General features: G+C 45.1%; 1 protein-coding gene across 1 annotated transcript in view; it reads left to right on the top strand.

Moving 5' to 3' along the window:
* The window catches only part of samd11 (sterile alpha motif domain containing 11), a gene marked incomplete at its 3' end in the record, with an annotated part of 123,834 nt that overhangs the window by 6,670 nt on the left and 89,664 nt on the right, over positions 1–27,500 (top strand). The window contains exons 3-4 of the mRNA XM_084068726.1: positions 10,235–10,410; positions 21,146–21,255. Of these exons, the coding sequence (XP_083924852.1) occupies positions 10,235–10,410; positions 21,146–21,255 (286 nt within the window). The remainder of the gene's footprint in view (positions 1–10,234; positions 10,411–21,145; positions 21,256–27,500) is intronic.

The raw sequence follows: 27,500 nt of genomic DNA, 5'->3' as shown, positions 1-27,500 counted from the left end.
CCTGATTATGGCCATAGCTGTGTGCGTGTGTGAGTAATGTGTTGCTGAGTGTGTGAGTCTGTGTGTGCATGGTCGTTTGTGTGTCAGAATTTGTGTGCGTGATTGTGAATGATTGTGTGTCCACAAGTATAGCAGAATTTGAGAAATAAACGTTGTGATGACCATTGTCATGGTCCTCACATGGTGTTAGTTTTTATTGTTAAACAACAATTAGGCAAAGATTCAGGTTGGGATTATAGGTTTCGGGGTTACCGTTAGATTTACGCCAATTTTTACTTTGGTTATGGGGTGCGGCGTTGTCATACACAAAAAATAGCTGATCTACAAGCTCACAACGCATAGTGCTGTGACAGGTTATGAGCTTGTAGATCTGATATGTTCGGCTTGGGTTATGGTTGAAAATGGCAAAAAATGTTGAGGTCCTCACAAGTACAGTAATACAAACGTGTGTATGTGTGCGTGCGTGCGTGCGTGCATGTGTGTGTCTGCTCCCAGGAGAGCTAGCCTTCCTCCGTTCTGTTATTCCAGCGGAACTGGCGGAGGCCAGGAGGAAATTACACTCCCCTCCTCCGGCTCGTAAAGACCTCCTCCAATCAGGGGCTCACCTCGTGGCCTGGAATTAAACACGTGCACCCACACACACACACACACACACGCGCGTACAATTTGCAACACGGACACACGCGTGTACTGCGCATACTACACACACACACACACACACACACACACACACACACACACACACACACACACACACACACACACACACACACACGTGTGCAAATACATAAACGTTTGCCATTAGTTACGGCGTATCTCGTGACATTTTCATAATGTCATTTTTCAACAGGGCTTATGTTGAGAATATAATTACAATTAAATTGAGCGCACCGCCACACTATGCAAGACCAGGAGAGGTTAAGCACAGCAAGTGACAGGCAAAAAAAAAAACAAGCTTGCTGTGACACCTCCATTGTGTTTGTGTATGTGTTTATGTTTGTATGTATGGTGGTTGTCGGGTAGAAACCTTGTATGTACAAAACCGTCTCAGGAAATGGGAAAATGATCAGAAATGATGAAAATAGACGTTCTACAAGGTCGTGGATCGGCAGTTTTCATTACTTTTGCCTGACACTCTTGTACGATGGAGTAGTAGGGCACTAAATGACGGAAAACATATCAAAAGTTGAAATATGGAGATACGAGGTTCCTGCCCGACAGCGACGATATTTGAGTATGTGTGCATGGAGAGGTGGTGGGGTGTTGTATGTGTGCCTTACGTGATGCTACATTACCATGGTAACCGCAGAATCGGCCACTGGGCAAGCAGTGTGTGTAGTGCTTGTTTTTCTGTGTGTTTGTGTGTGTTTTGGTGAGGTTTTGTGTGTCCTTGGGTGAATTGGACAAATTAGAGAGTTAGTGAGTCTGTAATGATTTACTTATTCACCATGGCTCTTGATTCTCACTGAATCAATACTGAGGTACAATGTATTGACAGGGATAAACACATACAGTAACACACATGCACACATGCATGCACGTTACGCATACATGGACGCGTGCGCGCACACACACACACACACACACACACACACACACACACACACACACACACACACACACACACACACACACACACACACACACACACGCAAATATGAACCCATTTCTGTTCCTCTTTTTCTTTTTTCTATAAATGAATAATTCAGTTAAAACAAACTGTTTAATTTAGCAAATTAGCCATTTGCCAGAAATAGGCTGCAATTTCTGGAATAGGCCAGACATTAGAGCCAGAGGTTGACTGAAAGCAGTAAACTGTGTGTGTGTGTGTGTGTGTGTGTGTGTGTGTGTGTGTGTGTGTGTGTGTGTGTGTGTGTGTGTGTGTGTGTGTGTGTGTGTGTGCGTGTGCGTGTTAAAAAAAACATTTGGGAAGCTAGACTTACAATTGATTCAGGTTAGGATTGGGCATTTAGAGGTCAGGTTTTAAGGGTTGGGATTGGAGTTATGCCAGATTTATACTTACTGTAGTTGCGCCCCAGTGTCCTGTGCCGAAAATAACAGATCTGCAAGATCTGCAAGCTCACAACGCGTGGCAGAACAGCTATTTTTGGCCTCGACACTGGCACGCAAGGCAAGTACAACTCAGGCTTTAGGGTTAAAGTTAAAAATGACGCACAATTGGTCATATACAGTATATGTAAAATAGCTCATCCTAAGATTTTGATGTACTCACGAGTATAGTAATACCAACGTGTATGTGTGCATGCGGCTGTGCGCGCTTGCATGCGTGTGTGCTTAGGTAATGCTTTTGTCTGCATCGTGCATATTCACTGGTTGTTTGGGTGGGGACATCGTAGGGAGGTAGCTAAAATAAGATGGACTGTCTATCAGTCAAATGCAGCTGATCATGACAAAGCAAAAAGATATTTCTAGCATGCCCCCTCCCAAAGTGTGTGTGTGTGTGTGTGTGTGTGTGTGTGTGTGTGTGTGTGTGTGTGTGTGTGTGTGTGTGTGTGTGTGTGTGTGTGTGTGTGTGTGTGTGTGTGTGTGTGTGTGTGTGCGCGCGCGCGGTGGGGGGCGGGGTGGCGGGGGTGACTGTCTGACCTCCTCTGATAGTTGCGAGTTCACTTCCTCAATGCAGAGCTTTTTACAGACAGCACTGTCTCAATACTACCTTCACACATCCAGCATTAGCCCTTCACACACACGGACACACAGTAAAATGTGGTCACATTTTGTACACACACAAATGGATAAATTAACATTAGGGATGTTACTGTGCACACACACATACTGTACACACACACACACACACACACACACACACACACACACACACACACACACACACACACACACACACACACACACGCAAGAGGTTTGTTTGTCGAGTTGTGTGGAAAGCAATGCAAATATACAGTAGTGTAATGTAAAACGGATAGGCTGACATAGGTGGAACATCAGACTTCATTCATTATTTCACTTTCTGTACTGTGCATTGTTTAGAGACACACAGTTTATTCAAAACATACAGTACCCACTCGACCGCTTTTCAAATACTTACTGTACAATAATACTGTCACATTGTAAACGTCAGGTGACATATTATTACCGATGCTATCATTTTCAAATGAAGCCTGTGAGTTTGTAATGTAGAAAGTGATTGTTCAAGCCTTTAGATTTCATTTTTTGGAAGTATATGCTGTTGTAATTTGGCTAATGAAATATAATACCTGCGTCTTTTTTCTTTGACTTTTTTGACTTTCTTGCTTTGGTTTGTAAAAAGGAAAATGGATGGATGTACTTTGTACACTGTCAATAAATAAATCTTTACAAAAAAATAATATATAATACCTGCTTGAATGTGTATTTACAAAACTGTGGCTAGTCATACAGTATGTATTTGATCGGCATCTAGCAGGGGTTTGGCAAACAATCTTTAGATTATTGTTGTGCAACAGTGATCTGTTCCAATCAAAAGTCTCAGAACTCGTATATCAGAAGAATATATCGTTGCTGTTTGGAAACCTTGATCGGCTATTGTCGCTACATTTGCGTGACACCGCCGTATGAAAAAAACATCAAGAGATGAAATATGGAAATACAAGGTTTCTGCCTGACAGCAATGATTAGCGTTTCTAATAAATCAGAGGCTTAATGCTTCACTCTTGTGGGGGCTGAAACAACTGCTATACCCTCAGTTTAATTTCCCAACCACAACCTTGCACTTGCCCCAGCACACACACACACACGCACACACACACACACACACACACACACACACACACACACACACACACACACACACACACACACACACACACACACACACACACACACACACACACACACACACACACACACACACACACATACACCTCCTTCAATTCTTTCTTCCCCTCGCTCCCTCTGTTTTTGTCTGGGGAGAGAATGGAGGAGTCGTTACCTGCCCATAAAGCTCTCCTGTGGCTGCCTTGGCGGGCCTATCCAAACACAGCGAGCGAGCGAGCAAGAGAGAGGAGAGAGGGAGTGAGCGATAGAAAAAGAGAAGAGAAGGAGGAGGGGGGTGGGATAGGAAGAGCGAGAGGGAAAGGGGAGAGCGAGAGGCGCGCTGGCACGCTTGACTGCACCGCCACTGACCTCCCAGCGCCGCCCCCGCTCCCCCTCCCCCTCCCCCCCGCCGCCTCTCGCCCTCTATGCACCCCCCCCCCCCGCCCCCCAGCGCCCCTCCAGCCCTCCTCGCCGCCTCTCGCCCTCGATGCACCCCCCCCCCCTCCCCCCGCCGCCTCTCGCCCTCTGTGCACCCCCCCTCCTCCTCCTCCTCCTCCCTCGCTCTGCGTCGCTCCAGTGGGCTGCAACCGCCCGCTCAGCTCAGCGCGTGGGGGCCGAGGGGGCAGGAAAGCGCGTGTGTGTGTGTGTGTGTGTGTGTGTGTGTGTGTGTGTGTGTGTGTGTACAAGGGAAGTAGGGAGCCAGAGGGAAGTTTTCGTTTGTGTGTGTGTGTGTGTGTGTGCTTGCGTGTGTGCGTGCGTGCGTGTGTGTGTGTGTGTGTGTGGATGGAGGGGAGCCCTGCTTGGTCGCATGCCTGTCCTCCCCACAGTGCTTTCTCACTTGTTTTTCTCTCTCTCTCTCTTTCTCTCTCTCTCTCTCTATCCCTCTCTTTCATTCTGCCTAGAACAGCCAAGTGTTGCCTCTAGTCTGTGTACACACACACACACACACACACGCACGCACGCACGCACGCACACACACACACACACACACACACACACACACACACGCATAATCACACTGTTTTCCCTTCACCACTATAATTAAAAGTGTCTATGTGCTGAGTTTTTGCGCTGCAGATTTCAGTGTAATTCACATAGTTCACATTATTCCAAAATGTTCAGTGCAGTCCGCATTCAGTACAGTCCGCATTTGTTATTACAGAGGACAAATTGATTTGTCTAATATCGACAAATTTTGCCCCCTTGAGCCTGATTTGTATTTTGTGTCGCGTGACGGAAACAACGGACACTGTTGTTCAACAGTGTCAACAATATAAATTAGGCTATAATCACCCTTTCTATCTGTGAGATTCTCAAGACACCACTGTGTGTGGGTGAGTCGCAGATAAGCAGGCAAGAGTAAACAAAGTAAGAAGTATAATTTGTATTTTGTGATGCAGTGGATCTCGGGCTCACGCAAACACAGCACACAAAATGTTTGTTTTGGCCCCGTTTCAGCACTCTTATGTGAACGTGGTAACGACTGCGTTCTACCCCTCCCCTCCTCTCTCCCTCCCTCCCTCTCTCTGGCTTTTTTCTCTCTCTCCCTTCCTTCCCTGTCGTCTCCTGAACTCCCCCTCCCCCTCTCCCCTAGCACTCGCGCCAAGTCGGCCCGCCATCCCGCCTCCACGCACACACGCACGCGTATGTACACACACACACACACACACACACACACACACACACACACACACACACACACACACACACACACACACACACACACACACGCTGAGAGGTAACGGCAGACAGGCGCGTGACTCATTAGGCATTCGTCCCCAGGGAGATCGCTGGGGGGGTCGCGTGCGAGAGAAAGAGCGCCGCAGCTGCAGGAATGTCACGGGCGGCTACCGCTGTGTGTGTGTGTGTGTGTGTGTGTGTGTGTGTGTGTGTGTGTGTGTGTGTATGTGTGTGTGTGCGTGCGTGTGTGCGTGCTAATGCTGGTTGGAGCCAGCGGCGGGGTACTGCACCTTTCAGGAAATAACGCAAGGAGAGGGAAAAAAACACATTAGTCTTCCTTTTCCACCAAGAGCTCATTTAAAAGTCTGAAATAAATTTGGAGAAAATATTAGATTGCCTTATAATTTCTGCTCGGGCTTAGAAGCCCTGGCTGGCTAACAAACAACTGCACTATTGGCCTGTATTGTTTTCCATTTGATAACCTATGTTTTAAAAAAAGCCAGAAACAAGCAATTACAAGGTCTATTTGCTGTTTTCTAAACAATATATTGGTACGAATTCAGCTGGCCACACAGAGCTATGAAAAAATCTATTGATGCCTTTATGCCATTTATCATATGGACCGGCCAATGTGATGTTTTCCACAGAAATGTAGAAGGCTAGTCCAACATGGCTGACCTGTAAACAGGGGCTCATTTTATTTGTCTTTGAAGTCAACCATTTCACATCTCGTAGAGTTAATATCACCTCCCATGAAGCTATTCTGAACACTAGCCTGAAACATGTGCTTTAGTGTGGAAGAGTCCATCTTACAGCTTTACATCAGCTTTTCAAGAGACAAGCAATGTTATGCCCGGACACTGGACTCCACTAAGGTGTAGACTAATGGGGATCCTTAATAAACAAACAAACAAACAAACAAACCATGATAAGTTTTATATCACAGTCACATCATGAGGACTGAATATAGACTTTCTCAATTTAGACATACAGTAATACGTTTGTGTGTGTTTGTAAGTTCAGATAAAATATCTACCGTATTACCACAATCTAACATACTTCTATTTGATATTGATCAATAAAACGTAATATTTCAGCCATACGTCTTTATGAATAAGTTCACACAGATGAACACAGTCAGAGAAACTAGTAGCATGACTCCTTAAGATCACCTTTCTACTATAGCTACTTATTATTTATTTCCCAGTTGGGCTAACTAATACAAATTTACATTTTCTTTCATTATGTTCATTGTGGCGATTCTACTCAACCTCATCTGGACCTTCATGTCTAAGGTGCTCAGTGTGTTGTTATTTTTCACAGTCAATTTGTCGTGTGGTAGCCTGCTTCTGAGTGTGTGTGTGTGTGTGTGTGTGTGTGTGTGTGTGTGTGTGTGTGTGTGTGTGTGTGTGTGTGTGCGTGTGCGTGTGTGCACGTGATTGTGTGTGCCTGTCCCTTCGTATGTGTGTAAATGTGAAGCCCAGATATATTTCTTGGCTGCCTGACTGTCAGACAGAAAGCGTGGGAGGCGATATTCATAGAGGTGCTTTTAGCGGGACGTTTATGAGAGACTTTTTTCCATGGCTGAAAGGAGGTTGACCACACACAGCAAGGTTGCCTCAACTCTCTCTCTCTCTCTCTCTCTCTCTCGCTCTCTCTCTCTCTTTCTGTGTGTCTTTTTTCTTGCGCATATGCACACACTTGCGAGCACACGCACGTGTGTGTGTGTGTGTGTGTGTGTGTGTGTGTGTGTGTGTGTGTGTGTTTTCTTTTTTTTTTGGCGAGCTGAGCGCCCTTCCTCTGAGCACTCCTACGTGGGCAGCCAGGGGTCTGTTTGTTTCATGTTTTGTTTCGGAGAGGCCTCCCCCGCGCTGCGGAAGTGTTGCCGGAAGCAGTGGGTGCTCACCCCCGGTTCTGCGTCAGTGCTGCTAAAGAAAGGATCGGGGCTTTCCGGGAGGAGAGAGAGGAGAGGAGGGGGGGGGGGGGGGGGGGGTAGGGGAGAGAGAGAGAGAGAGAGAGAGGAGGGCAGTGGGAAATGGGGAGGGCTGTCCGCCCGGGTATGTCACGGCCATGTGGGTGGCTGTCTGCACTCTCACAAACACTCGCACACAAATACACACACACGGAGCCACAGTGACGGCCGCCCTTACACAAACTATTCTTGTATACACTATACTGTTGGCATGCTCTGAGTAAAATCCCCTGCCTCGGAGGGGAATTCTAAGGAGCAGGAACAGGTGTGTGTGTGTGAGAGAGAGAGAGAGAGAGAGAGAGAGAGAGGATTTGTGTGTGTGTGTGTGTGTGTGTGTGTGTGTGTGTGTGTGTGTGTGTGTGTGTGTGTGTGTGTGTGTGTGTGTGTGTGTGTGTGCGTGTGCGACTGTGTGTGTGTGTGTGTGTGTGTGTGTGTGTGTGTGTGTGTGTGCGACTGTGCGTGTGTGTGCGTGTGTGTGCGCGCGTGCGTGTGTGTGTGTGTGTGTGTGTGTGTGTGTGTGTGTGTGTGTGTGTGTGTGTGTATAATGGGGAGTGTGGTTATGCACTGTTGCGGGTTTGCACTAAGTTACAGTGAGTGAGTGAGCGACGTTGAGGCAGAATCTGTGTATTTAACAGGTGTTTGTGTGTGTGCGTGTGACCGCATGACTGCGCTGCTGTGACAGATGTTGATGTGGTTAGTTCTGCGTGCGACTATTGTTTTTATTTGTCTTGAGTTAGCGCCCACCTCTCCCCACCCCCCCCCCACCCAGTCTCAGCCACACTGCTGGAGTTGAACTTCCAACAGCAGTGCCAGGGCCTCTCGTATGTGCGCAGGAAGCAGGCGAGCAGGAAGAACTATCAGAAAGTAAGCCACTGTCCTCTAACAGTGAAGAAGTGAACTTTGTACAAAGCCGCCGCTCTCTCTACACACATCCGCCTGTGGAAAGGAAAAGAAAAAGAAAATGTGAAGAAACTTCTTTCTGGCAACAAGGCAAAGAAAGATGTGTGTGCGTGTGCATGTCGGAGGGGGGGTGGGGCGGGTGTAATGTGTAGAACTCTGCAGCCTGCTCATCCTAGACCTAGAGGGATGTTTTCACCCCCTCCCAACTTTTTTTTCCTTTCCTTTTTTTAATGTCTGCCACTTGAAAGACTTCCAGAGGGGCTGCACCTGTTTGCCTTTTGGCTACAAGCCTACCTCCCCACCCCCAGCGCCCCACCCCTCCACCTCCAACCAAACCCTCCCCTCCTCGTCTTGCCCCTGCCTGCCACTCAAGCTGCCGCCCCTCCTGGGATGGCAGGAGAGGAGCGAGGGAGCGAGGGAGCGAGGGAGGGAGGGGCGGGGGTGGGTGGGGGCGAGTGAGGTTTGCGTGTGGTAGAAGGGATAGCTGCAGGGCTTGGAGGCGTCCGGGAATCAGAGCCGAGACATAGGAAGGGAAGCCAGAGAGAGAAGAGAGATGGGGGGGGGGGTTGTTTCAAAGTGAAGTCCACTCTACTCTAGTGGACAGACCTTCCTTCTGTGGGTGTCTATCTCGTTCTCTCTCTCTCTCTCTCTCTCTCTCTCTCTCTCTCTCTCTCTCTCTCTCTCTCTCTCTCTCTCTCTCTCTCTCATGTTTAGCCCACCACAGTCTCTTTCATTTCTATATTTGATCTCTATCCTCTTTTTGTGCTGATTATTTTCCTTCATTCCACATCCCCTCCCTCCACTCTTTCTGTCTCTCTCTCCATTAGGCCTTTTATTTGCCCCCCCCCCCAACCAACTCTCTCCTTCCATCCTTCCATTCCTCCCTCCACTCCCTCCAAGTTGTATTTTCCTTCTCAGTTCCTTTCTACCACTCTTCCATTTCTTTCTCCTCTCTTCTGTCCTTCCATCCCCCTTACTTTCACTCTCTCGTGCTCCTATCTCCTCCCCCCCCCCCCCACCCCTCCTTTCTCTGCATCATTCCATCCAGTTGTGTCTTTGATAGGGCCATGTTAATCTGCAGTGACCTCTTCAGGTCACATTAAAGGTCGCCCAGCTTCACTTCCTAAAGCCCCTAGGGCCACACTCCTCCTCTTCTCATCCCTCGTACCCCCCTTGTGCTCATGGGAACTTTGTGCCCCCCCCCCCCAGAAGCAGCTAAAGCACGACCCCAGATCATCTCACTGTCAGGGTGATTTTGAGTTTTATCTGGCCATTATTACACGATAGAAAAGTTGACTTGGTGATTTGATACCACAATTCACTGTTGGCAGTGTTGCACGCAGTAAAAATCCTCCGTGGGAAGTTTCCTCTAAGGGTGTAAAAATGGACTGAAATGGACCCTTCCATTTGGATGTACCTTTAGTTGGCTTAGTTAGCAAACCGGTTGCCTCGATGACACATATGCTGTAAAGTATAACACTGTATATAATGCATCGGCTTGGAGTGCATTAATTGACGCTCATAATTATACTTGTGTGAAATACTTCAACTGACACAGATGACATTAATCTTCTCTGCCCACCCAGTGTGAGTGATGATGTTTAATATGGTGGACACCGCGAACCCAGTGGGCCGTACATTTCCATTCCAAAGCCGTATATACACAGTTCTCTCGATCACCATCTAGGCTATGTTAAGCAATAGGTGCAAGTTAGAATATCACCGTCTGCACAGCAACGTCCTCACTGTTCATTTATCCATTAACTTAGAGAGTGTACAAATGGTACAAATGGTGATTGTACACTCTGTGAATTCAATTCACACAGGAGGATTTTTTTTACTGCGTGCTGATAGCTGAGAACTGTTGTTCCTAAAATGTCCCCCTTTCTCTTCGTGTGGCTTGTTGTGCAGAACCGTGGGCGCTTGGCAGAGAAGCGCACCATCCCCCTGCCCCCGAACCGCGTGCCCAAGAAGGAGCTGGCCTCCATTTTCAGCAGTGACGACAGCGAGGGCAGTGAGCGGGCCAGTGGGGACCATGCCCACATCAAGCAAGAGGACGAGCTGCATTACAGTATCATGAGAAAGAGGTGAGGATTCTATGGCCATTGCTTTTATATAAGAAGAAATAAAGTCTGCACACTGGCAATGCTGCGAAAGCCCTGACGATTGCAGCCTTGATTGCTGTCGACTTATACGTCCTGATGAAGATCACTGAGTGATCGAAACGTTGACGGCAATAAGAATACAGCGGGCTTTTACCAGTGTGCAGACTTTATTTCTTCTTGTGATACTGCTGTTTGTCCTGCACCTACACTATCTTCTTCATGTGATACTGCTGTTTGTCCTGCACCTACACTATCTTCTTCATGCATTGCTTTTATATCACCTAAAGCATTCGTTCTCAAAGTGGGGTCCGGGGACCCCCAGAGGTCTTGGAGGGGGTTCCAGAGAAAACAGTTTAAACAATTAAGCCCTATTTTATTTTTTGGCTATTCAATATAAATAATTTGCCAGCTTAAAGATCCGCTATTTTCAATAAATGTTGGCAAATGTTGACAAATATTCTCTTATGGGGGTCCCTGGCACAAAATATTACATATCAAATACATATGCATTTGGGCGTCTTTGACCTGTAAATGTTTGAGAAACACTGGCTTCATGCAGTGATTCTCAACCGTTTTAATTTCAAGGACCCGCAATGTTGTGTGCATTAGCCCACGGAACCCCATTTGATACAATTTTTATCCCTTTTTATCTCTCTATACACTATACAATCCTCAGTGTTAATTTAACACACCCTTATGGGACCATTTGGTTCCATTTTATTGTCACATCACAGGTTTATAGGTGTAAAAAAGTTTTTTTTTTCATGTGCGCTCCAACATTTTGTTGTTTTTTCGTGAGAAGGGAGAGGAGAGAGATGGAGTAAGAGCAGGAGAGAAAAGAAAAAAACACAGGATGGAAATAAGTGAAATAAGTACAAAAGAAAATGGCTTATACCTAATGTAAATATGCAGAAAAGAAATATAACATAATGCAAAGGAATGGTCTGATATATACATTTTTACATTAAAGGTCATGAAAGCTCATGACTTCAGTGGTTTGTTTGATGATGTACAGTAGAGACGTGTGGAGCTACCCAGGTTTTAAGCTACTGTATGACGTGCGTGTTCATTGTTTTGGTGAGCTATGTTGTGTTAATTGTTAAGCTGGTTTATGTTACTCCTGCCAAGTCATGGTGCATCTGGCTTTATGCAGAAAGATGGACACACACACACACACACACACACACACACACACACACACACACACACACACACACACACACACACACACACACGTGCGCCATGCACACACAGCAAGCTCATATGCTGTACAGGCAGGGTTATGGCGAGGTCACCACATTAAAGTGAGTGAAATGAGTTTCATTGATGACAGCTCTTTCTGGCTTACTCTGATGGTATTGAATATTTGCATTTTCTAGAAAGACAAATAGAGAGTGAAAATAATTCAAATTAGTACTTTATAAAAACTAAATTCCTCTCCCCTTCACATTGGCACTTTGATCCATGTGAAACGTCATTTTCTTTCATCACCGGGCATGCTATGTGTTTACTTATAAACAGATTCCTATGACTCAGAAAGCAGGCAGAGTATGGGGGGGGGATAAAACATAATGCAGAATCTGTTCATTGATTAACCTCTGAAAATCCCCCCGCTGCATTATAAGCAGCTTGTGCAACCTCATTACAGTCGGGGGATGTTTTTCATGTCTCGAGGCTGGCGTGTGACACAGAGGACAGCGCGGCAACTGTGAGGCCTTTAAATGGATCCACTAACCTTGTTTGAGACAGGGCTTCCCCTCCCCCTGACACTTGTGCCGCCAGCGCGCTAAGACGATAATGAATTTAAAGAACACTTATGACTAATATGTCAGGCTTTTACCCCTTTGAAAGGCGGCGGACTTGCTGGAGCCGTAGCAGCTCCGGTCTGTCCCGGGCATCCGTCTGGGCCCCACGCTTTATCCCCCGCCCAGCGCGGGCGGGCATTGGGAGAAACGGGGATAATGGGATGTCCAATCACGGAAATGTGATTTCCATTGACCGCAGGCTTCGTAAGTGAGTCGTAGAGGGGTCTTATCAAATTGGATTTGGCCAGTGGATGGTGAAAAATACAGCGTGGATGGCTGTGTGTGTGTGGGTGTTAATTTAACTTTATGATAGTGTATGAATGTACATATGTACATTTTTTAGTTGCAAATGGATGAATTACCATTGTGGATTTTACAGTGTAGCCGAAGCACTGTTTCACACCCTCTTGGTCAATGCAATTTGTTCTGTTTTGTAAGTCACAAACTGACATATTCAGGACACCACACCAACATGTGGCAATTATTGGTTCATAATCGTATTTTATAACAATGTGCAAATGCTAATTGTGGAGCAAATTACCACTAAAGCCTGAGTAATACGTTACGTGCCGCTGTCGTGCACCGAAATTAGACGATCTACACACTCGCCACGCATCACAGTTGTGAGCTTGTAGATCTGCTTTTTCCGGTGCGTGACACAATGCTCAACCAAGTATAACTCAAGCTTAAGCTGTATTGTCTTCAATACAAATATGAAGAGTCAGTCGTTGGAGGTACAGCTATCATTACGTGTGATAACATTGCATTTTATTAGTCATTATTTTTCTCATATTCTTCACACCACACCAACACCAACAGAAGCTTCTCTCGTCACTTTGTGTGACACACTGTAGGCGTTCGGGCTAGCTCAAGGGTAACAGGATAGGTGGGCACTAGGGACATCTGGGCACCTCGATGTAAAATTGGCTATTTTGTCCAAAATGTTAAAAAACGAAATATTTGGAAAAGGTTTTTAAGTAAAGTAAGCCTATTTTACATCGAGGTGCCCAGATGTCGCTAGTGCTTACCTATCCTGTATCCAACTCAAGTGCTCTCCTGCTGGCTTTGCATTCGGCACAGGTTCTGCCAGCAGCATCGGTGTCGACAAGCGGTGTCTTCATATAGCTCATCATCCTTGAGGACGCCTTGTCAAGTTCATTATAAGCCCTGTCCGCTACATCTTTTAACCTGATTAATGTTAATGGCCACCAGCTTTACGGGCGATTAGTTTAGTAGGCCTTCCACGAGCGAGCATTTCTCCTGCTGAGTCAGCGCAGAGCGGCTCCCGGCTGAAGCGGAGCCAAGCCACGTCCTGAGCCTCTGTAATGACCCAACAGAAAGTCACGGGGACAGCCTTTCAACTGTCATAACTACATCATAACAGGACGTACAGGGACACTCCCTTCGTGTACTTCTGTCAATTTCAGTGACACGCGAAGGGAACACAGTACCTGGTTGCACTTGCACCCTATAGAGTGATTCAAAATCACATCACAATACACATTTCTGGGCTGTGTATTCAAGAATTGACAGTGAGGGTAGCTGCCCCTGTTCCTTAACAACTTTATCCCTAATGTCTCTATTTTGGGCAAGATCTTTCAAAGACAGACGCGAAAATAGCAGATCTATAAGCTCACAATGCGTTCCGATGCGATGTGTTGTGAATAGAAAGTTTGAGAAACCTTTTTTAATTTACACTTAAGTGTTTAAAGTCTGATTCATGGAATTCATCTTGGTGACCCTAAATATTTGATGGAGGTAACTGATGGAGGAAGGCTTTAGTGTCTTACTCAAGGGCAAGTCTACCTGAGTGTTTGTTTCAGTTGGCTGTAGATAACAAGGCTTTGATTGAAAAGTGCTGACTGAGAGTCTGGGTAATTACCAAGCAACCACCATGGATTTTAAAACGTACACCTGCTGACGTCTGCCTTTCAGATGGCACCACCCTCTAGGTATTTTTGTTTTTTTTAAAGGAACCGCCCCCATACACTTCCGCCAATATAAACGTAGGCATTTTCCCCCATTCTTAATCATGCAATATTATGCAGAGTGGTTATTAATTATTTTTGTTACCTTTACAGATTCTGCTAATCTATCAATTGTGGGGGAAAATGCTGTATACTTATGTATTGTAGTAACGGTTACTACGTAACCTAAGTAGCTTAGGTCTCAGGTTTTCAAACTGGGGGCCACTTAAGACTGGAATGCCCCCCAGGGGGGTAACAGGGGGGCCAATTGGAAAGGAGAGGACATTGAAAATAAATAAATAAATAAATAATAGTAATATTAAAATATTGTGCTAGTTTAACCACTTTTGACCTGGTAAGCCTATTTTGGGCATGTCATTATATTGACACATTATTGTAGCAGCGTTTTCAAACATTTTCACACTTTTTCTGAAATAGCCTATCTACAAGCTTTTCTGAAGCCATTTTGCAGTAGGGTGGCCGCAGCCAGAGGCTATGGCTATTTGGGGGTCCTTGGCATGGAAACGTTTGGGAACCACTGTCCGAAGTAGTTTAGATGGTAGGAGGAGGAGAGCCATCATAAGGGCCACAGACCTTATGTCTTCGATATAGGTAAAGAATATAAGCCAAATCAAGCCATTTGGTTTCCATCCTACATACGCTAACCAGATATGGCTAATACTGGGTCTGTTTATGTAAAGACAGTCCTGTGCTATGAACAGCTTCTCAGTAGGGAGTAGAGCTGGCAAAGAATCCGCATCCCAAAGCTCTGGGACGTGCTGTACTGTAGTATACTGAATATGTTTTAGGCAATAGGGTTTTAAGGGTTTCTATTTCTTTGTCTTACCATGAAAGTTGTATTATATAAAGTTATGTACTGTATGTGTTTTTGGCTGTGGACTGGAACTCTAGCAGCAGGTTCATGTTTGAGGGAGGATCATGTTGAGGAGGTGACTACTGTATCTGTAAAACTGGAAATGATAGAATATTCTCTGTGTTCATAGATTCTGACAAGAAAGGACAAGCTGCTCTATGTCTGAAGTCAATGCCAATTGACACCATGTCTGCTTGATGTATCGGCGTGCTTTTGGAGTTTCACTTTAACATTCACCTTTGTATATAGATATGTTAGCTCCTTTATGCGCTGTATCTTGATCTGCATTGGCACATTATTGTTAATGGGTACGTTGTGCTCAGTCTGAGAGATTACCACAGAGCAGACAGAGAGACGGGAACAGGGCTGATGAATGAGTCAAGCTTCTGAACGTCTATTGTACTTGACATTTCCTCCTCTGGCTTTGTTGAACAACTATGCTGTTGCCATATTTGCCAGGAAGAGCATCATGGACAGTGAGAAATTCCTGGAAATTGCTGTCCTCTAAAGCGCTAATTTGAGCTTGGAAGTTTAAGGGCTTTCTAGAAGGGTTTTTTTGCTCCACAAATGCGTGCCATTGTTTACTTTGGTTTTCCATGGTAACGCAGCTACAATACAACAATTTAGTGGCAGATTTGGTGTCGCTTGACGTAAGTTGTTCATAGTTTCCACATATACGGAACACAACATTGCATCTATTTACGATATCTTCTTGTCAAAAGATGATATCAACATAAGAGCTCTAGCAGTTTAGTTGAAGATCTGGTGCTGGTTTGAAATGAGAAGTTTATGGTTTCCAGAAGAGCAACATTTGTCTTATGTTACCGTCCTGTCAAAAGATGATATCAACAATCCATGATGATGAGCCTGTATCATTTTCGTGATGTCTCAACCAGAATGCTGTTTGTGCAAAACAAATTATAACACGTAAATGTGATTGTGTACAAAGACAACGCAACCCGTCAAATAGGATAACTATGCCCAATCTGAATTGAAGCAGAATTTAGCCACAGAAATCATACTGTAAGGATGAGAGCCGGCTGTATGAGACAAAATTAACACCCAACGCCAAGCAGCAAATTCATGGCTACATTGGGAGAGGACTCACACGCAACATGGCCGACCCACTGTATATTTTATTTCCATTGTACATTTCTCCTCTCCCTTGGCTACCTTATCGACCTCACATCAGCTTGTAGAGCGGAGGAACAACAAGGAGAAGCCCAAGAGGAGCCCGGCTAGTCTTACTTATTTATGTATCTATTTCTGTATTTATTCATTACTCCCTCTGCTTGCCGGGATCCCAGTGGCAGCCTGCTTTTCGATCCAACTGTGAGCAGCATGAGAATGGTGTCTTCCTTTGTCCACAGGAAGCAGACAAAACATAGAATGTATATAGATCCATATTCCCTGCTTTGAGCTTTGCCTTTCCTCACATGTGCATATTTTTCCCTAAACACGAAACTCTTGACATTTTATTGTCTTTTCGTTACAAAAGGATAGGAGAAGCTAGACACTGCCGATTCCCTCTCCTTCTCCACGTTCTTCTGTGCTGTGGTTGTTGAATATTACATATTGCCTGGTAGAATTTGAATATTGCTGGAGCCAGCACTGTGGGCCACCTGTGCAGGCTTGGAAGAGGCTGTGTGGTCCGTCTATTGTCTTGGGGGTAGAGGAGGGTCCTTCTACCTGCAAGCACCAGATGTTAGGCACAGTTTGAGTGCTCTTTCTCTCTATCTCCCTTCTCTCACACTTTCTCGCTTTCTGTGTAACTCACTTTTTCTCCCCTGCTCTTACTCTCTCTCTCTCTCTCTCTCTCTCTCTCTCTCTCGCTCTCTCTCTCTCTCTCTTTGTCTCTGTCCCTCTCTGTCTCTCCGTCCCTTTCTCTCTCTCCCTATCTCTGGCCCCATCACTCACCCCAGCACCCGCTGTCTGTCTGTCTGCCAGCACTCTCCCAGTGGTGGTGTGAGACATGGCGTCAGGGTGGCCCAGGCTGCCAGCTTGTGCCAACTCACCTCGTGACCTCCAGGCCTGGTACCTTGGCGTGCCTTGCCAAAGTCTCAGTGGGGCACAGCGGGCCGCGCTCTGTAAACCTGTTCCCTTGCCAACAAAAGAGGCTTTTCATGTCATTTGGACTGTTGTGAACGCTGAAGGGTAGAGGGGGCCTCAACCTTTTCTAAATGAACGTTCCAACAGCGTCACCGGAAAGCCTCCTTAGTGGCAGCAACTGAGGTTACGTTTTAAAAACTTCTACCGGCGAATGAAGTTGATTGGGCAGGCTTAGTTAAGCCAGACCAGTGTGGATATGCGTTGGTGAATTATGATTAATGAGTATACAGTATGTCTTAACATAGTTGTACTTTGAGTATGCCAGTAATTGGGAAGGAAAACCAGGGCCAGGGTTTAACTGGAGAGCTTTTAATTTGAAATGACGGACACAGGAAGTGGCGACATTCGGCCGGTGTCGTGCGGGCACCGCGGCGGCCAATCAGATTGTTGAATGTGGCAGGGTAGCAACCACAAACATTTAAACTAGCCATTGTAGAGGTGACGTTATTCAAAATGTAGCAACTGTATGGCCTATTGGTCGTTATTAACTATTTCAAAAATGCAATTTGAAATAGTTTTTGTTGGACTGTGTAGGTGAAATAGAGACTGCTTCCAGACAAGCTGTCTTGCTGGGCAATTGGCTAGTTTGTTGTTAGGCCAACCAAGGATAGACTACATCCCATAGCCTGGAGGGATGATTACAGTGTTATTGGCTAGGTCGTTAGGCCAACTGGCCAACCAAAGCAACTCAGTCACTCAGTCTATGCATCTGTGATGTACATTGTACACTGCATGTGTAGGGAACAGATAACAAAGTCATGCATGCATGTTTCAACAAAGCGGAGTCAGTCACCCAGCCAGCCAGTTAGTCAGTCGGTCAATAAGTGACATGAACTCGTATTGGTAAAAAAAATAGAATTGCCGTACAAGTTAGAATTGTAACAAAAAACTTCCCAAAAAAATCTCATTTGGGACTACTGGTATTTTACCACACTTCCCAACGGTACATCACTTTGGTGTATAGCAGAGGAAGTAGGTAAAAGAATAGCAATATAAATGCAGTTACCTATGAGAACGTCATGATATCATTAGTGTACAGCAGGACACCAGGAGTGTCCATGACAGACTTTGGGGTATTAGCGCCGGCCACTAATCATCCCAATATCTGGGTCAGAATGTCTGTACCATGGACAAGGGATGGCGGGGGTTGGGAGGTATTCACCGGTTTAGGGATGAGCCGGGGATGAGATGATTGTCTCCGGCGTGCACCTAGATGATAAGAAGGCTCATGTCCTTCTTAGCTATCAGCGGGCCCAACGGCCACAGTGTAACCTAGCCCCCACCCCACCCTACCCCAAGGTCTGCGCCCTCCATCCTCCACCCCCTCCCCTCTGCCCAGATAAACCTTGCCTCAGGGACCGCTGACTCAGGCAACCTGGTCTTAAACGCTGTGCCCACTCCGTCCCCCGTCTTTCGGGGGTTAGGAGTGTGACCTTGGACATTTTGGGAGGGAGGAAGGGAGGGGGAAGGATGATGACAGAGAGGGAGAGATGAGAGGGGGGAGTGGGTGGGGGGGCTGTGCCCTCATTAGCCAGGCCAAGACGGGACGGCCCAGGAAAAGAGCACTAATTACCCCCACTAACAATGTCCTTGCTGCTCATGGCTTAGAGCAGCCACTTTGCTGTGGGATAATAACCACATAGCCTCTCCGAGAAGTTCAGCACAGTATTAGGAGAATCACTTGGACTGATGGGCAGAGGGTATCGTTATAGGGAAGTGGTTACTGTAGGTCTTTACACCGACTGTCTGTAGTTCCTATGTCACAGTAGTATCTAGTGTGTGTGTGTGTGTGTGTGTGTGTGTGTGTGTGTGTGTGTGTGTGTGTGTGTGTGTGTGTGTGTGTGTGTGTGTGTGTGTGTGTGTGTGTGTGTGTGTGTGTGTGTGTGTGTGTGTGTGCGCACACACACACACATATGGGTGTGCGTGTGTCTGTTTTTATAAGACTGATGCAAAGCCATTATTATCCATTAGTATCCTCAGACACAATCAAAGACACACTCTCAGGGTCTCCTCATTTTTTTTCTCTTGAAGAGCCTTGTCGGGCATTCAGGGACAGCTAGCTACTAATTTTAGCAACTTGCCTTCTAACAGAAGTCTGTCATTATTCCCCGAAAAGTTTGCAGTCACGGTCAAATCAAGCGTCTCCTCGCTTAGCAACCAGTCGTGACTGTTTTGTCTGTGTCTTTCTTCAGAGTCATCGGTTCTCTGTGACTGAGAAGTGGCTGCTATAGCCGACACAGTCAGCGTCAGCCCCCTCCCCTCTACGCCTGCATCTGTGCTGTTAGCGTGTGGAAAACAGCTTGGCGGGCGACAGCCTGACATTACAGCCGGAGCCTGTAATCATGGGGCTGTAAAAAACCCAAATCCAGCAGCCGCAAACAGTGTGGCCTCGTCATAGTGGTGGCGGATAAGAACCATTCACTGCTTCTGTCCCAGAGAACTCCTCCTGCCTTGTGCTTTGTCACACCAGACCCCCTTCATAGATGGCTCTGTTTTCAATAAAACATGCCCGAGTTAAAAGCAGCAGTCCAGTTAACACTGCCCAATTTGTTAACCCTGCAAGAGGCATAAATCTGACATGTATGAACGTGGTACTAATCTATAAACACAGAGAACGTTTTACTACAGTATTCTAGCATATGCTGAGGTGAAATATAACAAACAATTGCTATTGAACTGTTACGAACTTCCCTTCTTCTGGGATGTTCCATGATGTAATACTGGTGGCACATTGATTGAACAATAGACACTTGACAACATGCAAAAAGGAAAAAAAAGAAAACCCACGGCATTATGTTGAGCCAAAACCTTGCCCAAATGACGTCTGTAACTCTCTCTCTTACCACGCAAGCTGGTGGCCATTACACTGTGACTGAACCCAGCACTCCCTCAAACACTTAAGCCCTATTTTCCATCATTATGCCATTTTAATGCGATCAGCATGGTAATCAGATTGTGAATGAAATACCTCCATGACACAGTTGTGTTGTTGTGTTATGTTTGTGCGTTCAATCGGGGAGGTGAGAGAGGGTGCCGGCCTGTTGGAGCAAACGGCCCCCAACCAGATCTGCCGCTAATCTTTAAACCTCCCTATCCACTCCTCCGTCACCTCCTCCTCCTCTTTATTCTTATCCTCGTCGTCTTTTGTTCTTCTCGTCTTTCGTTCTTTGTTGGGGTGCCGAAGGACAGGGACGGTTGTTCTGGGAGACAGAGAGTCTAGCTAGACTGCAGCTTTCCCGTTGAGGTGAAGATACTGTAAATCTGACGCCTGTCCTTTTTTTTTTGCCCCTGGTTCATTTTCATCGTCCATCATGTAATATTGATCAAAATGCATCGGTTTTGTGCAATCGCTGTTCCGCATCTATTGTCTTCCATACAACACGCTTATTATCCACACCCATCTAAAGATGCCTTGATGTATATCATAGCACATTATTCAACTGCCTGTCTGTCTCACACAGGGCTGATTTGGGGAATTGATAACAAATAACAAATAGAGCCATAATAAGGGTTTAAGCTGCTAAACTACTTATGAGTTATGAATGTGTTATGATGAGCTGGGATGAGACCCAAAAGTGCTGGATACAGTAGTCTGTCACAGTCTATTACTGTACATAGAACCTCAGCCACTTATTGTACAGCTGCCAATAGTCACATACTGTAGTACATTCAGGATATAGACACAATGCTGTGAAGATAGTGGATTTCTACGGTTAGTAGTGTATATCTGTATTGTCCTTTTGTCTCTCTGTATGTGTCCCTGTCACTTATGTAAGGCCTTTAAGATTTCTGCTAACTCTGTGTCTCTCTCTCTCTCTTTGTGTGTGTGTGTGTGTGTGTGTGTGTGTGTGTGTGTGTGTGTGTGTGTGTGTGTGTGTGTGTGTGTGTGTGTGTGTGTGTGTGTGTGTGTGTGTGTGTGTGTGTGTGTGTGTGTGTGGGTGTGTGCGTGGGTGTGTGTGCAGTCGTGACAGCGACCTTTCTACGATCATCTCCAATCTGCACCACACAAGACAACACGGTATGCCCGAGGGCCAGTCTGTCTCCGACCACAGCACCAGCACTGGACACACAGGTAGGACAAACACTGGTGCTGTGTGTTTGTGTGTGTGGACACAAATCTGCATGAGTGGGTGCACGGTCAAATTGGAAGTTTTACTTTAACTCTGGGAGCGTGAACATAGACCTGTGGTCCACTTTTACACTCTCAGATTTAAAATAACCCAATTTTACTGTGTTGTTGCATTTAATGCAGGCAAAGAAAAGGATGTTCCTTTCTTTTCCTTCTTTTCCCCTTGCCCCCTTTCCAACAGATGTAAACATTGCATTACGTCTTTCATTTACTCCAATTTGTTTGATTGGGGGAATTTGCCAAATTGCTATAAGCTTATTACTTATTCCTGAAGGTCGTTCTCCGATGATTACTTAATGTTCCTCTCACATTCTCCACCGCTCTCCAGGAGTTTTCTTTAACCCCCCTTTTAAATTACCTCTGAATAAATAGCTTTGTTTGCCATTAATCCAGTTTTATGTGAGCATAGGAACCATGGTGTGTTTGCTAAGCTGACAGGCTTATAGACAGAAACACAGTCAATGTATCATCACAGATATTTGTCAAGGAGCTTCTTGAGGATTTTTGTTTTGTTTTGGTGTAAAACATACCGCTTGAGACAGATTGTCCTTTATGAATACAGCAATTAACCTAAATTAATGAGTCATGTTTCTACATCACCAGGTTAATTCTATCTCTCTGTGTTATCTATGTGTTCTATGTGTTCTCCAATTCAACCAATTCAATATGAATTAATTTGGTATTGTGTAGATATTTTCAGCGATCTGAGACAGCCACACATACAGTGTTGACGTTCTAGCCTGTGAACTGAATCACATTAAATTGGACACACTCCACAGACAAATTAAATTACATTTAAACATCCATTTCAGGTTTCAAGATTCAAAGACGTTTTGTAGCATGATGTGCAGTGAAAAGAGTGGCAGACGCCGCCATACTGTACTAGCAATAAAAGGTCTAATATAAATAAGTTAATAAAAGTTATAATACAAGTAAGGTACTAAGTAGTAATAATTAATAAACTACAGAGAATTGAAAACATTTTTGTTTGGAATTGCACCTTCCCTGGGTTACTGGGGTAGAATGTATATTTCTAAGTTGTAGCACAAAAATAAAACCAGAATATAAATAAATATATTGCCCTGTTGCTGCCCAGGGCATGACCCTGTCCTCTCTTATCCCATTAGCACTGAGGGGCACTGAGTGGCATAATCATCCCAGGCCCAACACCTCTTTACCCTCCCCCCAATCTCCCTCTCCCTCTCTCTGATCTCATGTCTGGCAGATTAATTGCGCATACGGTGCCTCTAATATCACGCGGGGCAGGGTGGACAGTAGATGGATGGAGGGGTGGACAGTAGATGGGTGGAGGGGTGGACAGTAGATGGGTGGAGGGTTGGAACTTTCGAGGTGTCAGTCTCGCCGGCCTTATTAAGCTGCACAAACAACAGCTACACCCAGAGACTCGGACCTCAGGGTGGGTCGGATTTCGCCCCCCAACAAGACCAGTCAGTTTGGTAACATAGGGTGGGGTGGAGTGGGTAGGCGGGTCTCCTTACAGCCGTATTAGACGGCTAAACAGACAGTTCCAGCCAGTGTCTTAGGCCCCGGGTTGAGGCGTATCTCCCCTAAAAGGCAAGTCTAATTGTCTGATAAGTTAACCACCCCCAGGGGTCTATATTAAGCCGTCCCCGTCTCCTCTAGACTAAATATCTTCGCCAAAAATAGGCAAATGTACAAGCTCACAACGTGTAGATCTGCTATTTTCGCAGAATATTCGCCCCCCAGAATAGGGACGTAGGTTTCATGTGGTTGAATAGGCATCTTAATGAATGAAGACAGAAACAGATGAAGGGGAGCTGAGGAAGGAGCTGCAGATGACTGCGGTGTCTCCCGTATCAGAGGAGGTCCAACGCTCTCAAATCTGTCCGTTTGAGCATTAAAGGGAGATTTAACAGGCTGCTTAAGCGGCTCGCTCGGTGTCTGTAAACAAGTCCAATCCCATCAGCCACTGGCTTTAATTCTTCTGTCTGCCAGTGAAATTAGACTCACACCTACAAATAATAAACACATATACACACAGGCAAAGACAAAAACAGCGTGTGCGAGCCGAGCGATCACAACCTCACATGCTTACACAATTACTGACACACAACAACACCAGATTACATGCACCCAAAACCCACACAATATAGAGATAATTATGGATTTAATAAACATGAGATAAAACGATATATGAACATTAGCTACCTAGACTAGCTAATGTTCGTCTGCTAGAGCATTAAAGCTGCACCGGAGTTTTCACACGCGGCCCCAAGTGGCAGCCAGAGGTAACTGTTTCCGCAAATAGTGTTTAAGGTCCGTACATCTCCATAACTGTGCAAATTCTAAACATAAAGTGCTTACCCCAAAGCCACGAATGTTACCCGACAACTTTTTTGGGTTGCGTAATATTCCTTATTGTTTAATAAAGAAGTGTTTGAATCCCATCTGTGCTTAAATGCCATTGTATTTCCTCGTTTCCATCGAGTGTAATACCGGCTTTCACCTGCTGCACCACAACTTCCAGCACATATTAATATAATATATAGCTCAATGGCACAGATGTGATTAAAACACTGCTTTGTTATGGAATATTACGGAACACAACATCTGTGGCTTTGGGGTTGAATTTGTACATTTATGGAGATGTACTTTGGGGAAAGTCACCAAGACTATCATAGACACACAAATGTCAGAATCGATAAAAGAAATCTATGCCAGTCTTGATCCAAGGCTAGGTCATAGCAGACCACGGAAACTCACTGTGGTAAAATACAGCCTTTTAATTGGTGGCGATGTGCAAAAATGCTTAAAGATCTTCCAGAGTACAGTACTTTAAATAATTAGCATGTAGCATATTATCACCATCTCTATTTGTGCAGCGGTTACTATATATTGTATATCCCTCTTACACAGCGACGTGTTAGAGCTCTGGCTTCGGACGTATAGGCCCTAATGTACTGTATAGGAACTTTGAGTGGACTGGCAGATATTTGTCTTCGAGGTGGATCCGACTGCAGACGCACAGAGACTCCTGCTGTCTACTATATTGTGTTTACTCTGTGCTGTCTGTCAACTCCTCTATTTGACTTACCCTCTCTAAGTGTTTAGCTTCTACCGCTGAGCTGTGGTTAGCGGAATGGATAGGAGAGAGAGAGAGAGAGAGAGAGAGAGAGAGAGAGAGAGAGAGAGAGAGAGAGAGAGAGAGAGAGAGAGAGAGAGAGAGAGAGAGAGAGAGAGAGAGAGAGAGAGAGAGAGAGAGAGAGAGAGAGAGAGAGAGAGAGAGAGAGAGAGAGAGAGAGAGAGAGAGAGAGAGAGAGAGAGAGAGAGAGAGAGAGAGAGAGAGAGAGAGAGAGAGAGAGAGAGAGAGAGAGAGAGAGAGAGACATGGAGAAGGAGAGTGTGAGACAGAAAGATTGTGAGAAAGGAAGAGAGAGAAAGAGAGCGCGAGGGGGAGCGAGTTAAAGTGGCGATGGAAGAAAAGTTTGGAAAACGTGAAGGAGAAGGAGAGATGAATGAGTGTGGTGCTGGTATCAGGGGAGGGCAGACGGAGGCTTTGGCGACGGGGCGACAGAAGTGTTTGTGTGTGTGTGTGTATGTGTGTGCGTGCGTGCGCATGCGTGTGTGTGTGTGTGTGTGTGGGTCAGGAGGAAAGGGAAACAGGCTTGCTGGGTCGTCTCTGCGCCAGAGTGGGCCGTTAATTAAATCTGAGGGACAGACAGGAGGGCTGCCTCCCTCTCTCTCTCTCTCTCTCTCTCTCTCTCTCTCTCTCTCTCTCCTCTCCCTCTGTGCCTCTCTCCCTCCCCCCAGCCCCTGGGTACTCAGAGGCTCCGTGGAGGGGGAGAGGCAGGGAGGTAGAGCAGAGGAAGGGCGGAGAGGAGGAGGGGGAGGGGGGCAGGGGCGCCGGCGCTCAGTGTCTGGCTGCCTGTGGAGACTGTAAACCATGGCTCTGCGGTCAGGACAGAGACTCAAACAGGCGGATAAGGTGTTTTTGGTCTGCTGTGTTCTCTCTCTCCCTCTCTCTCTCTCTCTCTCTCTCTCTCTCTCTCTCCTCTTTCTCTCCCCCCCCTCCCCTCCATCGCTCCCTGTGTTCAGACTTACAAAGGCAGTTGAAGTCTGACAATGGTGTGTGTGTGTGTGTGTGTGTGTGTGTGTGTGTGTGTGTGTGTGTGTGTGTGTGTATGTGTATATGTGCACGTGTGTATGTGTGTAGTGGGTTGGGGGCTGTTGCTGTGGTTTTGGTTTAGTTTGAGCTTATATTTATTTGCATGCGTTTGTGTATATATATATATATATGCACCTTTGCCTATTATGTGTGGTTTTAGATGTATGTGTGAACGTGAAACTCTGTAAATTTGTGTAACGGTTTATTCTGATTGCAAGAGAGATGGCTGCTTTTACGTAAAGTAAAAAAGTTGTGTGCTGTGTCATTATAGCTATACTGTACCTACACAGGTGTAGAGAAAGCAGAGGGTGTTAATATAGATTCTGGTCACACAAAAACAATAGGCTGATATATTATATACTGTAGTATATTATATACTATATAATATATAGAGTAATATATGGTGCTATAACATAGTCAGGCTTTTTTCACATTTACGGTATAGGTTTACCAATTTTAAACAAAAACTATCATGATAGTGTTATTTAATGCAGGTTGTGTGGCCCGTTTTCATAGTTTTCAGAGTTGTTTATCATCCGCAGTGTTGCCAGATGGGAAATGTTAAACTATTGTACCAGAGGCTTAAAATTTCACAAAAATAGCGTATTTGTTGTAAGCAACAACCTTTCGCCTACTTTAGAAAAAGGCACCACATACGCTGCTTGGAAGCAGGCAACTTCCTCAACCCTCCTCAAATAAAAGCCTTGTCTATGGATTATGTGGATTAATCACTCAAACATTCGTTATCATTTAGACCTGCTGTAACGTTACAATCAATCACCATGGAAACAACAGTTGTATAAGTGATCAATGTACAAATACAAATTGCATAACGTTTCAATATTTGTAATTGCAGTGGTGGAAAGTAACATGTTACTGTGTTGGAAAAAGCACTCAAATGTTTTACTTATGTAAAAGTATCAATACTGCAATGTAGAAGTACTCTGTTACAAGTAAAAGTCCGGAATTACATTTTTTTTTTTTTTAGTATTGGTATTAAAATGTACTTAAAGTACCAAAAGTAAAAGTACTAACATCTTTGAAAATAGCAGATCTACAAGCTCACAACGCGTTGCGACGCGTTGTGAGCTTGTAGATCGTCTATTTTCAAATAGCCTAGGTATAGACGAATCCACGCGCAGCCATTGCTGCGGTGTCAACGCTCCGCGGACGCGACACCGCAGCAATGGCCACCTACAGGCAGCTACAGGTAGCGCGTCTGTGGATTCGTCTATAAAACAGGGCTAAAGTGGTTAATGTATGTTTTATAATGTTATAATTTATATCGGCAAAGTAACTAGTAACTAAAGTTGTCAAATAATTGCAGTGGAGTAAAAGTACAATATTTGCCTCTGAGATGTAGTGGAGTAGAAGTAAAAGTATTAGAAATTTGGAAATACTCAAATACCTCAAAACTTTACTCAAGTACAGTACTTTAAGTAAATGTACTTAGTTACTTTTCACCACTGACTGTACGTGTAAACTTCTTCTTCACTCACTCACACTCACACTAATGTCAAGCATCAAGCGGAATGATTGACTGGAAAGACTGACCTGTTTTTTAAATAACTACAGAATACAAAGTACAGATCTAAGATCATATTTCCATATCTCAATCCTTATACGTATGTGAAAAGACAAACCAGGTCCCGAATCAGCAGCATTTTGTAAATGAATGCACCCTTTTAGTGAAATTATCAGACAGAGGGTAAATTATCATACAAATATGTTAATTATCATACGCCTAGTAACACTGATCACCAGTTGTGATGGTCCAAAAGTCATGCTAGTGGTCAGTAAAAGGCTTCCACAAAACTATACCTGTACCAGAGGAGCTTCAACAACCCCAAGTTACAGCACTGAGGCCAATGTCAGGGTCTTTCAGTTAGTCTTTTTGAGAGCAGAAACCCTTTACTACAGTCAATTATACAATAACAAACAGGGAAACATGAATGTCACAGGTAGCCTAATATTGTTGCAATCAATACAGTTTGAATTAGCAGGTAAATTATGTGTGTGACATATAAATCTATCCAGGATTC

Source organism: Gymnoscopelus microlampas (assembly GCF_963454915.1).
Source record: "Gymnoscopelus microlampas genome assembly, chromosome: 10".
Lineage (NCBI taxonomy): Eukaryota > Metazoa > Chordata > Actinopteri > Myctophiformes > Myctophidae > Gymnoscopelus > Gymnoscopelus microlampas.
Note: the sequence above shows the minus strand (reverse complement) of the source record. Positions and strands in the feature narration are given on the sequence as shown.